The sequence below is a fragment of the Athene noctua genome, unplaced genomic scaffold (genome assembly GCF_965140245.1).
Source record: "Athene noctua unplaced genomic scaffold, bAthNoc1.hap1.1 HAP1_HAP1_scaffold_31, whole genome shotgun sequence".
NCBI classification, from domain to species: Eukaryota; Metazoa; Chordata; class Aves; order Strigiformes; family Strigidae; genus Athene; species Athene noctua.
Genome location: NW_027437536.1, coordinates 255,001 through 270,011, shown reverse-complemented (window position 1 = coordinate 270,011; position 15,011 = coordinate 255,001). Strand labels below are relative to the sequence as shown.

The window sequence follows — 15,011 nt, the reverse complement described above, 5'->3', positions numbered from 1 at the left end:
ATTATGGAGAGTCCTGGGGGTGCTATCGCCCCTTTCCCAGCCCAGAGCTGCCTCTAAGAACCCTGCACCCCAGAATCCTGGTACCCAGGTACCCCTGGTGCCCCTACACCCCTGCGACCATGCAGCTGGGCACCCATGCAGCTGTGCAGCTGTGCACCCATGCAGATGTGCACCCATGCAGATGTGCACCCATGCAGATATGGACCCATGCAGATGTGCACCCATACAGATGTGCACCCATGCAGATAGGGACCCATGCAGATGTGCACCCATACAGATGTGCACCCATACAGATATGGACCCATGCAGATATGGACCCATGCAGATGTGCATCCATACAGATGTGCACCCATGCAGATATGGACCCATGCAGATGTGCACCCATGCAGATGTGCACCCATACAGATGTGCACCCATGCAGATATGGACCCATGCAGATGTGCACCCATACAGATGTGCACCCATGCAGATATGGACCCATGCAGATGTGCACCCATACAGATATGGACCCATGCAGATATGGACCCATGCAGATGTGCATCCATACAGATGTGCACCCATGCAGATATGGACCCATGCAGATGTGCACCCATGCAGATGTGCACCCATACAGATATGGACCCATGCAGATGTGCACCCATGCAGATGTGCACCCATGCAGATGTGCACCCATACAGATGTGCACCCATGTAGATAGGGACCCATGCAGATGTGCACCCATACAGATGTGCACCCATGCAGATGTGCACCCATGCAGATATGGACCCATGCAGATGTGCATCCATACAGATGTGCACCCATGCAGATAGGGACCCATGCAGATGTGCATCCATACAGATGTGCACCCATACAGATATGGACCCATGCAGATGTGCACCCATACAGATGTGCACCCATGCAGATGTGCACCCATGCAGATGTGCACCCATACAGATGTGCACCCATGCAAGTGTGCGCCCATGCAGATATGATGTGGACCCATGCAGATGTGCACCCATGCAGATATGAAGATGTGCAGGCATGCAGATGTGCACCGACACAGATGTGCACCCACGCAGGTGTGCGGCCGTGCAGATGTGTAGCCATGCAGCCAGCGGATCACCCGGGAGGTGCCGCTGCACAGCGCGAGGGCAGACCCGGGGCGCGGGGGGACGCAGTTTCTCAGGGGCACCCCAGTCCCCTGCAGCTCCTCTCCCCCGGGGCTTATCCCCGACTGCCAGGCTGCGAGCCCATCGCTGCGGCCGCAGGCCCCGCCGGCTGAACTCGGCCTTTTGCCACCCTCCGTCCTACAGGATTTTGTGCTTAGTCCCCCAAATTCCCGGAATTCCCATGGGGTGGCGGTGGGGGGACCCAGGACAAGGGACCGCTTTGTCCTGCCTGCGTGTGGGTGGGTGCCAGCAGCAAGTTCAGGGTGTGATGCCAAAGCGGGGGGTCTCCAGCGCAGAGCCACTGACCTTTGCTGAGCTGGCGTGGGACGCAGAGCCCCGACGCCTGGGTTCTCTTCTAGGGGGGGCCTGACCGCGTGGGTCCCCCCACCCTGGCTGTGGAGGGGGGGACATACAAACAGTTTGTAGTGGAGCGCCGGAGCAGGAAGGAGCTGGGAGGTGAGGGGGGTCTTGGCAGATCCCAGCAGACAGGTTCTGGGGTGCAGGGTGGGAAAGGACGGGCCCCCCGCCCTCAGGCTGCCTGCACTCTGGGTGTGGGGAAGGGCGAGATGGGGGCTGCAGTGGGGGGGCTGGGGGCTGGAATGGGGGGGCTGGGGGCTGCAGTGGGGGGGTTGGGGGCTGCGATGGGGGGGTTGGGGGCTGCAGTGGGGGTTGAGGGCTGCAGTGGGGGGGGTGGGAGCTGCAGTGGGCAGAGATGGGGATCCGCAATGGGGGGGTTGGGGGGGTCTGTGCCCCATTTGCAGGACCCTGTGGTGCCAGAGCACTCTGAGTCCCCCCCAAACCCCAGGGACACCCCACGGAGGAGGGGACTTTCCCCATGGAGGTAAGTGCCAGGGCGGGCGTTGAGGCGCGGCATGGGGCGGGGGGGGGGGGAGGGCCAGATCCCACCCCCCTGCCCTCTGCCCCATAGGAGGCCGCGGAGCTGGTGGAGCTGGAGACAGCGCCCGAGGCTGGGGTGACAGGCATCACCGTGGCCCGTGACCGCCACGGCCTCTACGTCGCCAAGGCACCCAAATCCCTGCGCGTCCACCAAGGTGAGCGGTCCCCGAAACCCACCCGGATTTGTGTGGGGCGGGGGGGGGGATGGCACCCAGGGTGACAGCCCCTATGGTCCCTATAGGTGACCGGCTCGTCAGCGCTAGGGTTTTCTTTGAGGGGGCCCCCCCTGAGGACGTCGCACGAGTGCTGGAGGGTGCCAGGTCCTGCAAGGTCTCGCTTGGGCTCCGGCGTTGGACAAGCAGCACCCGCGTCCCCCCCAACAGCACTGGCACTGGCGACGGGCACCGGCGGAAGGTGGCCAGGCTGGTAGGTGACTGTGGGTGCAGGAATGGGTGGCGGGGGGGGCTGTGGATGCAGGAGAGGGATGGGGGATGCTCGGGGACCCTGGGGATGCGGCACCGGGGAACCCGGGCGCTTGGGGGTCCCTATGGGTGGACGCATGAGTGTGGTGGGTGCCAGATCCCATCTCCCCCACCCTCACACAGAGCACCCCCATCCTGACGCCCTGCAAGGAGCTGCCAGCGGCCCCCGGCCCGGTGAGCGCCGCAGCCGGCAGCGCGGTGGCCGTGGAGTTTGCCCTTCCCAAGCTCTCCAAGCGGCTGAAGAGCCGAAGAGCCGCCAAAGCAGCACCAAGCGCCGCAGCCACCGCGGTGCTGCCAGCGGCAGAGCCCCGACGGCCACGCGCGACGCCATCCCGCTTAACAGTGAAGGAAGCGGCCGCCACCAAAACGCAGGCGATGGAGAAGCCGCCGGGGAAAACGGAGCTCGCTGGCGGGGCCGCCGAAGCACCGGCGGGTACCAGCCCGCGGTTACCAGCTGTGGAGGTGGCAGTGCCAAAAGTCACCGCGGGGCTCAGCCTCGCCGGCACAGCACTGCCAGCCGCCCCTCAAGCCAAGGAGCCGGCGTTCCGGCTGCCCCGCTTGGAGGTGGCTGTGCCAGCTTTGCCACTGCCAGCTGTGATGGCAGAGCCCAGCACAACCATAAGTCAACCCAAAATCAAGGTGGGGGAAGGAGACACCCCCCGCAACAGCTGTAAGGGTGGGGGTAGCCCAGTGCTGAAAAGCAAGCTGCCAAATTTTGGCACAGCCACAGGAGAGGATCAGGAGGGGGATGCCAGTGGGCGAGGGGGATTTACCAGCATCCGTGTCCCCTCCATTGGCATCGCCGTCCCCAGCGCCGCCATAGAGCTGGTCCCTGAGCTCAGCGTGCCCAAAGCAGAGCCAGCCATCACCAGCGAGCAACCACGGTTGGAGGTGAAGCTGCCCACACGGCGCCCGGAGTCACCACCGGCAGCGCCGGCTCAGTTGACCTTCCCGGCCATGACGGTGCCGTCCATCGACATCGCTGTGCCGCACGTCGGCCTGGGTTTGGCGCTGCCAGCGGAAGCCGGCGCTGCGGAAGCGCCACGTGAGGGGGATGCTGTGGTGACGCCAGACATGGTGGCCAGGTTTGCCAAAGGGCTCCGAAAGCTCAGCCTGGAGCTGGAGCCCACGGCACCACTGCCAGCAGTGGAAATCAGCCCCCCAGCGCGGCTCATGGGGGACGTGCCAGCAACCGGCGCCAAACCCCCCAGATTCACCCTGCCACGGTTCGGGTTGTCCCTTGCCAAGCTCAAAACGGGCGGGAGTGGCAGTGGGTATCCCCCAGCGGCCCACGGTACAGCCGTGCCAGCGCCGCCTGGCCGTGCTGTCACTGGTCCCACAGCGGCCTTAGACCTGGCTTTGGGGACAGTTGGTGCCGCTGGTGCCGGGGTCAAGCTGAAGGTCCCCAAATTATCCCTGGCGCCTTTCGGAGTCAAGAGTGAGGCCAAGGGTGCTGGTGGTGAGGAGGGTCCCCAGGATGCCGGCCCAGTGATGAAGCTGCCGCGGTTGGGATTCGGGGGGTTGGGGGGGGACGACGGGAGGTCAGAAGAACCGGGGTCCCCTGGGACCCCCCGGCTTCGAGTACCACGGGTGGGCATCACACTGCCAGTGACGGGTAGCCAACGTGTGCCATCCTTGCCTAAACTCCCTGCCGGGCCGGAGCTGGGCGGGGGGTTGAGATGGCCAAAATTTGGGGGATCCAGCCCCGATATCCGCATCGGGGGGGATCTCAAAATGATGAGACGTGGGGCAAGCGCCGAGAGCTTGAGCACTGGCACGGCAGGAAGGAAGATGCCGGAGTCTCCTGGCACGACCCCGTTGAAGCTGAAAACCAGGGGGACAGTGGGTGATGGGGGGGTGCAACCGCTGACCCCCTGGTTCACCGTCCCCACTGTGGGTTTCACGGCGCCAGTAAAACAACCGGCGGATCCCGTCAGCTGGAAGATACCAAAACCCAGCGGCGTGTCGGCGCTGAAGGTGCCGGCATTGGAGTTGGCGCCACCGGGGATGGATGGGATGGAGGAGACCACCGGGAAGGACACAGCACCAGGACACCAGCCTAGGGTCAAACTGCCAAAATTCGGCACAGGTTTTGCCGGGAGCGGGTTGGAAGGTGAGGGGAGGATGAGGATGGGCGGCATGAAGAAGGCGCTGTTGGTGTTGGTGAAGCCGAAAGGGAAAGAAGACAACCAGGTGGTGGACGCCCTGCCCCGTGTCAATGGCGAAGCAGAGGGCAAGACCCGGCGATGGCGCCGGGTGCCCAGGGTGGGTTTCTCCCCAGGGGGGTCCGCACCAGAGCCCCCCATCACCCGACCCAAGGAGGGGAAGATTCGGTTACCCGGCGTTGAGCTCTCCCCTGGGGACCCCGAATTCAACCAGCGGCCATCGGTGACGGAATTCACCCCACACTTCAGTCTGGGGGCGTTTGGGGGTGAGGGGACACCTACATTTCAGCTGCCTAAGCTGACACTGAGCCCCCAACCCTGTGGTGAGCGGTAAACACCCCCCCGAGCATGGGGGGGTCTTCAGGGACCCCCTGAAACAGTGATGGGGTGGTGGAGGATCACTTGCTTCCCCAAGCTCTCTTTAATCCACTTACACCTGAAAAAATTCCTAACCCAGCTTTTTGGGGGGGTTGTTTGAAGCTTTTTGCCCATTTTCCAGGTGTTACTATTAACCAGGGAGTGGGCGGGATGGCAGCATCACTCCCCTGGCCCCTTGCTCTCTGCTTGGCCCAAATAAATGTTAACACCTCAAAAAAGCCTTGGGCGTGTCTGTGGGGTCTGAGAATGGGTTTTGGGAGGCAGGGAAGGGTTTGGGGGACCAGAGGTAACTCGGGCCGGGGTTGAGGATAGGTTTTAGGGGGCTGGGATAGGTTTCAGGGGACCAGGGATGGGAACCAGGGGGTTCCTCCACCCAGGTTCCTGTCCTTTGTGTGGGGCAACAGTTGCTCCTGGGGACGACACCAGCAACAGAAGGTGTTGCCATGGCAATGCCAGACCCAGCAGCATGTTGGGGGCCACCAGGTTGAGGTGTCTGGGTGCCACAAGCCCCTGGTGGGTGCAGAGTCGGGGCTCACAGGCCCCTGGCGAGGAGCCGGCTCGCCATGGAGACACTGGTGGTGGGCGCTGAACACTACGGCCTGGTGGCCACGGTGGGGAAGGGGTCCTTCGGGGAGGTGGCCCAGGGCCGGCGGAGGAGCACGGGGGAGATGGTGGCCATCAGGATCCCGAAGAACAAACGCTACCGTGGCCACGTGGTGAAGAACGAGCTGAGGCTGCTGCAGGCCTTGCGGGGGGTGGACACAGGAGTCGCACATCATCCGTTTCCTCCAGTCCTTCGCTGACAGTGCCTGCACCTACCTGGTCTTTGAGCTGCTGGAGCAAAACCTCCAGGACTTCCAAACGAAGAACAATTTCTTGCCGTTGCCCGTCCGGCACATCCATACCATCACAGTGCAGCGGCTGGCAGAGCTGGTCAAGCTGAAGGAGCTCTCCATCATCCACGCTGACCTCAAGCCAGAGAACATCATGCTGGTGGACCACGCACGCTATCCTTTCCGCATCAAACGCATTGACTTTGGCTCAGCCTGCATCCTCACCGAGGTCTGCCACGTCAAGCAGCCCTACAGCCAAACCCGCTTCTACCGGGCACCGGAGATCTTGCTGGGGTTGCCCTTCTGCGACGTCTGGTCTTTGGGTTGCGTGATGGCTGAGCTTCACTTGGGTCGGCCACTCTACCCTGGCATCAACGAGTACGACCAGGTCTGCCACATCTGCTCCAGCCTGGGGCTGCCACGGGATGAGTTGCTCTGCGCTGCCTGGAAGACCTGCTCCTTCTTCCAACGGGTGCCACATCCCAGTGGTTCCTGCAGCTCAGACCACCAGGCAAGGCTCCTCGCTGGATCAGCTGGTGCCAGGGCTCGTCCGCCTGGCGTCTGACTCCAGCCAGGAAGCCCTGGGCGAGCACTGTGACTGCGTGGGACGGTGCCGCTGCTCAAGACGACGCTCACGCGGGACTCGCAGGAGAGGATCACGCCCAGCGCCGCCCTCCAGCCTCCCTTCATCTCCCTGCAGCAGGTGAAGTCCCGCTTTGAGGCCACCCAGTCTCGCCAGCTCTGCCACAAGGAAGAACCTGCCTGGCAGAGCGAACACCTCGTCCCACGCCGAGGTACAGCCGTGGGGGGGCTCCTGGGCGTGGGTGCTCTGGGACACCGGGTGCTCGGGGCCTTTGCGTCCCCCCGTGCTTTGGGGCCCTGGATGCTCGGGGTCCCTGGTGCCCCCAGATCATGGGTGCTGGGGAGTCCCTGGATTCTCAGGGTCCCTCGTGCCCCTGTATCATGCGTGCTGGGGGGTCTCTGCTGCCCTACATCACAGGTGTTTAGGGGTCTCTCGTGCCCCCATATCATGGGTGCTGGGGGGGTCCCTGGTGCCCAATGTCATGAGTGCCCAGAATCCCTGGCAGCTCAGGGTCCCTGGATGTCCCAGGTCCCCACCAAGGGGTGGGGATGCCACCCCACCCATGGGTGCCCGTGGCAGGTTCCCCCCCCAGTGAAAGCAGCTTCTTGGCTGCTGAAGCGTAGCAGCTCCTGGCTGCCTGTTCTCGGGGCTTGGCGGTAACTGGGGCCTTTGGCTAACGGGAGCCGCTGTTGGCTACAGGTCAGAGTCACCTGGCTATAAATGGAGTCCCCTGGGAGCCCTTTGGAGCTCGTCCCCTGGAGCAGCAGCTGCGGTCGAGGCCTCTCCCCTGGGGTCGGGACGCTGCCCAAGGAAACTCCTCGAGGGGCCCTGGGTCGGGACGCTGCCCTGAGCAGGTCCTCGAGGGTGAGAGCCCTCACTTGTCAGGTGAGCGAGAGAGCGTTTGGGGTTGCCCTTAGACCCCAGAAAGTCGATCTGCTCTCCTCTCACAGACATCCGCACCTGTGATTTACAGAGAGCTAGTTAATGGTGTTGATAATTTTTTATTGTTGGTGGTTGGTTGTTTATCTGGGAGCCTCTGTAGTGATTGGTGCAGTTGGCAGGATGTCGATAGAGGAGTTATTACAGAAATAGTTTTGCCCCTTCTCCCACAGATGTACAGTGAGCAAAGGAGAGGTGGTTTGATCCGGTGGACGTTGTGAGAAAGTTGGAACAAAGCCAGGGGAGTTGGTGGATAAGTGGAGGTGAAGGACAATGTGCACCAGATAAGGTGCCAGCTTGATTCAGGCGCAGGATTATTTTGTGGTAGTGGAGAGAGATGCCTTAGAGGAGCCATTGGAAATGGATCATTTAAAGACAGAATTATTACGAGAAAGAGAGAGAAGGCTGTTATTAGAAAGAAAAATGGAAATTATGCTGGCACGAGCAAAAAAGTCTCCTAGGCTTGTTCAGATTCAAAAGTTAATTACAGGTGTAGATCTTGAGGAGTGGGATGGAGATATTTGAGGGAACTCTGAGGAAAGTGGCTCAGAGGAAATAGAGGAATTGGAGGAAAGAGATGTGCTGCCTCTCATTAAAACAGAAAGGCACACAGGTCCACAAGGTGGGAAACCCTGAACCACAGTCTGCACAATCCCCTGGATGGGACCTGAGCTTAGTGAACTTCATGTTAAAAATGAATGTAAACTGGGTGAGACTGAAACTGAGTATTTGTGGAGAGTTTCTTCAACGGGGAGGGGGGATTGAATTCTTTTGAGTGATGCCGAGGCGGGAGGTTTTTGGGGTCTCCAAGTGTTTTGGAGTGACGGAGCGATGGGTAACCAGTCGATGCCATCTCGAGGGGCTTACTGGGCTGGGGGTGTGGACCCTAAGGAGAGGGGGGAACCTGTTTCCATTCAGGTGAAGGGGCTGCCGGAGGTGGCGGGAGGAGTACAGAAGGCGGCTGGCAGTCAGGGGGGGTGAGAGGGGGGGCTACGGGATACTGCTTGCCCCACCGGTGGATCCCAGCCCCGTTAGAGCTCTCATCAGAGGGCTCCCGGGTGCCTTAAAGATACGTGTCCAGTCCCTCCGAGAAAGGGTGCAAAGAGCTATTGAATGCGACCAGCAAAAGCCCCCCCGGCCCTCGTGTGTGCATGTTAACGCGGGCAGAAGTGTTCCAGGATCTGGCTGCTGCTGGGCAAGAGATGGACTGGACTGAACTGACCCACTGACCTGGGGGCAGCAGGGATGGAAGCCTTGGTGGTCAAGCAGAAGCACGTGGTCTTCTTCAGGGTGTCTGCTCTGTCCCGGGCATGGCTGTGAAGCAAAGTCCAGGGGTCTTCTTCCTAGATGGGCGAGATCATCCTCCCTAGAGAGCATCTCTGAGGTCTTTTGGTCCAGTTTAATTTTGCCCGAGTGCCCATTAAGGGCTTTGAGTCTGCTGTCAGTGAGTTGTCTTTTTAATTCATAGCCCAGGGCTGCCTGCTACTTCCTTATCACACCAGTCCCCAAACTATCTGGGGAAGTGGGATTCTTGGCAATGTTCAGAAATCATCATATGTTGTTATAAGGAAATAATTTGCCAGGAAAGTGGACATTTCTCTGTATCACAACACCCTGAGACCCAAACCGGGGGTCATGGAGCTCCCTGCCCCATCCTGGCACCCTACAACCCCAAACAGGGGTGCCCCATAGCCCCCTGCCTGGCCCCCCACAACCCCAAACTGGGGCACCCCATGTCCCCCATTTCCACCCAGACCCTGCACCCTGTGGGGACCTCTGGAAATCTGGGGGGGGGGGGGCACTTTTCCCAGGGGACCCTGGGCATTTTGGAGGGGGATTTTACCCCCAGAGCAGCCCCCACCCTGGTTTGGGGTCTTCCCCCCCCCCCCTTGCCACTTCCCTGCCCTCACCGCAGCTGGACCCACTGGAGGACCGGGGGGCACATCCCACCTGCTTCCCACCGAAGGAAACTCCCCTGCTCTGCGGGGGCTGGCTTCGGTGCCAGCTGGACCCGGTGCCATCCCTTGCTGGGTGCCACCAGTCTCGGGGGAGCCTTTAAACCCCGTCAGTGAATTTATCCCTTCACTTCGGGGCACTGACGGCCCCTCTCCATCCCAGTGCTCCCGCAGCACGTTGCTTTCCACCGTCCTCCTCCGCCTCTTGGTCCTCATCTTCCTCCTCCTCTTCAATCTCTGGCAGAGCTCGGCCCTCCGGGGCGATGCCGGATCTTGGGGTGACACGTGCCGGTAAGACGAGCTCGTGGGGGGTGACGCTCCCCCGAGACCCTCGGCATCCTGGCGCTACCATCTCCCTGTGCTGCATCCCCAGGGCCCCCCGAGCATCCCCCATCCCAGTGCTGCATCCAGAGGGTCCCACTGAGTATCCCCCTCCCTATTCTGCATCCACAGCCGCCCCCCTGTGTATCCCCCATCCTGGTCCTACATCCTCAGGGTCCCCCCTCAGCAACCCCCATCCCTGTCCTGTGGGAGATACTGGCCTGTCGGCCCTACACAGCCCCTGAGCAGCAGCAAGGCTTGGATGAGAAACAGGCCTTGGGGGAAAGATCAGACACCGCTGAGTTGTGCCGAGGCGGCAGGGAAACCAAGGGACAGCCGCAGCACTGAGCGGTGGGACAGTCCTGAGCGGTGAGAAGTTACCGCCGCGGGAACAGCGCCTGAGCGAGCAGGGCATTGGTCTGCACAGCCCGTGTGAGAGCGGCCTTGTGCTGGCAGGAGAAACGCTTGATAACTGCCTAATTGCTGATTTGTAATTGTGGAGTACGAGCTTTGGCGAGAGCATACGTACGTACTTGAGAAGAATAAAGGGCTTTGCGTGCTGTCACTCTGCTGGAGTTGTGCAGGTCCGATATCCTCCCGCAACAACCGGTGACCCCGATGAACCAGGACGGAGCGCAGAAGCCGCCGCGGGAGGATCCCCGATCGCAGGTGCTGTCTGCAGCGGGGTGTGACAGGGGGATGGACAACGGTCGGTGGACGGAAAATCACCCAGGAGAGGTGATCAGTCGGGGGCAGCACGGGGCAGAACATGTCCGCAGAGGAGACGGCCACTGTCAGACTCCTGCTGCTTATACTCTCTGAGAGAGGGATCACTCAGAACGAAACCTCCGTGCGAAGGGTCCTCAACCGGTGCGGAACCCACGGCATCCCGCCGATGCCGTCACAGCCCCTGAACCGGCAACATGGCTGAAATAGGGGAAGGGCTGCGGGATGCTGTTGCCCGCGGGGATCAGCCTGCCAGCGAGCCAGCGACCACTGGGAACTTGGTTTCGGACACTCTCAAAGTGCGGAGCTGGCGGCGGCGGCCCAGGGCGTCCTCGAGCTCACCCCCACCACATAGTGACTGCCTGCGGCCATGTCCCACCTCCCCCGAACACCTAAAGCAGCAGATTCTACAGAAGGTGCTAACACTGTGATGTGGAGTCCCTTGTCCATTCTAAAAGGACCAACTTTAAAACTTTCTGATGGTCAGTACACTAAAGGCCTTCATTTAAAAACAAAGAAGGGGGAGTTTTCTGATTTTCTGGGCACACCACATAGTCAACTGGCAACGGCTTTATAGATTCTGAGTGGTGTTTTGCTGTTTGTAGTATTCGCCATTTCACGGTGTGTCAGGACCAAGCGCGAGGCCCCCCTGTGTGGCTGTTCTGCGGGTGTGAGGCGCAGCCCAGCTGCAGCTGCGCAGGGCGGAGCTCTCTGCCCCGCGGGTCCGTTCTCCCGCCGGGGAAGCGCCCGGGGAGGAACGAAGCGCGGGGCAGACTCTGCGCGGGGGGAGTGCAGGGCGAGTGAACATCCCTTAGTGCAGAGCCTGGCGCCCCCCCGCTGGGGCCCTGGTGCTGCTGTTTGTTGGGGCTCAGGGGTTTAAGTGTCGCAGGTGAAACATCTCCTGTAGCGGGAGGCAGCAATTCTGTGGTCATTGTTGTCTTGAATTTTGGTGCGTGCTCTGCGGGGAGAGGGCACCTCTGTACCCTCTGCCCGAGGGGGATATTGTCAGAAGATCATCTACAACCTGACAGGGGTTGTTTGTTTTACCAGAATCATGGCCTGGACCCCGGTACCTCCGTGTTCAGTAACAAAAGGGTCAAAAATTGCTCAGCTTGTTTATCTTACTGCAGCTCCCCCCAGCAGGATGCCGAGAAGCCGGGGTGACTCAGGATTTGGATCCGCAGGTACTGCTCAAATATTTTGGGCTCAGGCAGTGGCACAAGGTCGGCCTCTGGTAAAATGTGCCCTCACCAGAGCAGAAGAACCTGTTGAGCTGACAGGCATTTTAGATACTGGTGCGGATGTGACCCTAATATCTGCGAGCAGATGGCCGCAGCATTGGCCGTTAGCTCGGGTAGCTCAAGCGCTTTTCGGGGCTGGGGTCACGCTGTAGCGTTTCAAAGCAAAGATCTCATGAGGGGCCCAGAAAACCGGGTAGCGAATATTTGTCCATTTATATTGGAAACCCCTCTGACATTTTGGGGTCGTGACTGTATGGCTCGATGGGGAACTCAAACTGCATCGAATTTGTCTTAATCACCACTGCAGCACAACCCCCCCTGAAACCCCCCTGAAACTCACCTGGGAAACAGAATCCCCTGTGTGGGTGGGTCAGTGGCCCCTGCCAAGGGAAAAGTTGTGCCACCTGAATGATTTAATTCAGAGACAATTAAGTTGTTATTATAAAGAAAAGTGGTAAATGGTGACTTTTACATGATCTCTGACACATTAATGATGCCGTGGAGGATGAGGGTGCGTTACCACCATGAATGCCCTCCCCACAATGATTACCTGAAACTGGCACCTTGTAATAACTGATCTAAAGGATTGCTTTCTTTTTACCCTTCCCTTGCATCCAGATGATGCACCTCAATTGGCCTTTTCTATTCCCATTCTTAATGTTAGTGAACCTGCAAAATGGTACCAGTGGGCTGTTTTACCATAAGACATAAAAAGTCCCACCAGGTCCCCCAGGCTGCTCTGTATCATTGTATGGCTGACATCCTTACGGCCCAGAAACACGGGAGATCATGGAAAAGGCTCTCGCTTTAACCAAAGGCTCACTGTCTCCAATGGGGTGGCAAACAGCACCTGAAAAGGTACAGAGATCATCACCGGGCAGTACCTGGGCTGGAGACTTTGTGAACAGACCATTGTCCTGCAGCAGGTTAAACTCGAAACTGATGTTAAGACTTTAAAAGATTTACAGAAACTGTTGGGAGCCATAAATTGGATACAGCCGTTGTGGGCCTCACTAATGATGATCCCCATAGCTTGTTTGAAGTTTTGTGAGGAGATCCCTCACTGACATCACCCAGAGCACTCCCAGAGAAAGCGAAACAAGATCCCCACCGTGTGGCCAACGCCGTCTCAGACAGACAAGCACTGGGATGTGTGCCCGGCCACCCGCATCAACTGGTGTTATTGAACCCTCCAGGGCAGCCCTGTGCTCTGCTCTTTCAGTGGGGTGAAACACTTCGGGACCCTCTTGTTATTGCTGAATGGATTTTTCTGTCACACCGAATGCACGAGACGGTCACTACTAGTCCAGAAATGTTTGCCAAATGATCACGCAAGGCCGGCAGCGCCTACTGTTACTTGCTGGTCAGGAACCCGTGTGTATCATTGTTCCGGTTACTATGCACGTGCTACAGTGGCTCATACAAATGTCTTCGAGCAAGCTCGGCTTTCACATGCGTTTTTTCCACCAGAACTCCAGAGCAATACAAAACCAGTTTCCTTTATCAAGGCGTCAGGCTAAAGACATCATTGCCCCTTGCCCTGAGTGCCAGCAGGACTCCCTCTCTTCAACAGCCAGTGGTGTCAGCCCTCGGGGACTCGCCTCCTCGGAATTACGGCAATGTGACGTCTCTCACTTGGCTGCATTTGGAACGGTAAAATATGGACCCGTGTCTGTCGATGCCCCTTCTGGAGCAGTGTTTGCATCCGGCCATACAGTGGGGGTCAAGCCTCTGCCCGGCATTCCCCACTCACCGGCCGGACAGGCCACTGTGGAGCGTACGCCTGGCACCTAAAGCCTCTGTTACAGCCACAGAAAGGGGAGAGGGAGGGTATCCGTCTGCGCCTCACGAGAGGCTAAATCAGGCATTGTGTGTCATGGACTTTTTAAACATCCCCTGTCTCACGGGTGCCACCAATATTGCGTCACTTCTCGTCGCAGATACCAGATCAACACGAAGTCCAGGGCAAGGCTCAAGTGTTAACAAAAACCTGGAAAGGGGTAACTGGGAAGGACCATTTCCCTGAATAACCTGGGGAAGAGGTGATGCTGGTGTCTGCACAGGTCACGGTCCCCGGGGGTTACCGGCAGGGTGTGTGCGACCGCACCTGAGGGTGAGAGGCGGCTTTTGGTGGGCGCCCAGGAGCCGGCTGTGGGTGCCCCTGTGCCGACAGCTTGGGGTCTCTTCGACGGATCATTTCAGCAGAATGTCTGGGTAATGCTTGCTTTTCCCCGGGGAGAGTTTTGCTCCCTCATTTCCAACCCCTCCAAGCAGGGGGAGGTTGCCCTCCACGTTCTCTCTCTCGCATGATTCCGCACTGGACGCAGCCTCCTTCTCCTTCCTGCCCCCTTTTTTTTCCTGCACCTGCCATCAGCCGTTGGCTGCAGGATCCTGCCGAGGCGGGGGTAACCCTGCCTGGCCCACCCGCCCTTCCTGCAGCCCGGCAACACCCCGGCCAACGGTGAGTACTTGAGACGGCTGCAGAGTACCTTGGATGACTGGCAGCGAGAGCAACCACTGAGTGGGGGAGAGCCGGCAGCTCTTCTGCTACACCCTCATCCAAGCCAGCACCCCCCCGGACGGCTGCAGCACTTTGGCTCTCTGGTTGGGTCACTTAGAGAGGCACTTGGCCGGTGCCGGCGGCCCCCCGATGCGACCTTCTCGCCCCAAAGCTCCTCGACGGCTGCCACCTCCTCTCGAGGGGCCCGAAGATGCAGCCACCGAGCTGGGGCCGTCCTGGCCCGAGGCGGCTCCTGAGGAGAACAGGCACCCGCCCTTGTACCCCCCCACCAGCAGCAGCGGGCCGGGGGGAGCAGGTGAGTGGGGACGGCGGGGGGGCGGGAAGGGGTCTGGGGGGAAATGGAGAGGACAGAGGGGGCGGGAAGGGGTCTGGGGGGGAATTGAGAGGACAGAGGGGGCGGGAAGGGGTCTGGGGGGGAATTGAGAGGACAGAGGGGGCGGGAAGGGGTCTGGGGGGCACATTAAGGGCTGAGAAGGGACATTGAGGGTGAGGAGTTGGAGGAGGTACAGGGAGGAGCCTGGAGGGGACAGGGCGGGGAGGGGGGTGAGGAGAGACTTGGGGGGACAAGGGAAGGGGTGGGGGGAAAGCTGGGTGTCCAGGGAGGGGATCTGGGGGGGTTGAGGGGGGGCTGGAGGGGCTGCAGGAGGAAATGTAGGGGACAGAGGGACCTGGGGGGAGACATTAAGGGGACCCAGGTGGCCTCAGGGGACTTGTGGGGGTCCTGCAGAGAGGATCCAGGTGGCCATGGGGGACTTGGGTGAGGGGTCCCGCAGAGGGGACCCCTGCCCAAGCCCTGACCCCCCCCTCCTCTCCCCCCAGCTC

General features: G+C 60.1%; 2 protein-coding genes and 1 pseudogene across 3 annotated transcripts; all 3 read left to right on the top strand.

Annotated features, from left to right (window-relative positions):
* Positions 1–1,552: 1,552 nt before the first annotated feature.
* PRX (periaxin) lies at positions 1,553–5,327 on the top strand. 2 transcript variants are annotated; one of them, XM_074933435.1, is made up of 5 exons: positions 1,553–1,604; positions 1,954–1,989; positions 2,077–2,200; positions 2,287–2,471; positions 2,651–5,327. In XM_074933435.1, the coding sequence occupies exons 2-5, from the start codon at positions 1,984–1,986 to the stop codon at positions 5,024–5,026; spliced, it is 2,691 nt and encodes an 896-aa protein (XP_074789536.1). In that variant the 5' UTR covers positions 1,553–1,604; positions 1,954–1,983; the 3' UTR covers positions 5,027–5,327. The 2 variants fall into 2 exon arrangements, with proteins under 2 accessions (XP_074789536.1, XP_074789535.1); XM_074933434.1 differs by having other exon boundaries at positions 1,563–1,604; positions 1,910–1,989.
* A 306-nt stretch (positions 5,328–5,633) lies between these two features.
* HIPK4 (homeodomain interacting protein kinase 4) lies at positions 5,634–7,471 on the top strand. The gene is given in 5 exon segments (XM_074933321.1): positions 5,634–5,830; positions 5,832–6,419; positions 6,421–6,500; positions 6,503–6,697; positions 7,437–7,471. Coding segments are annotated over 5 exon segments (1,095 nt in total).
* Positions 7,472–14,318: 6,847 nt separating this feature from the next.
* LOC141974059 (protein Smaug homolog 2-like) overlaps positions 14,319–15,011 on the top strand; it is a 22,230-nt pseudogene continuing 21,537 nt past the window's right edge.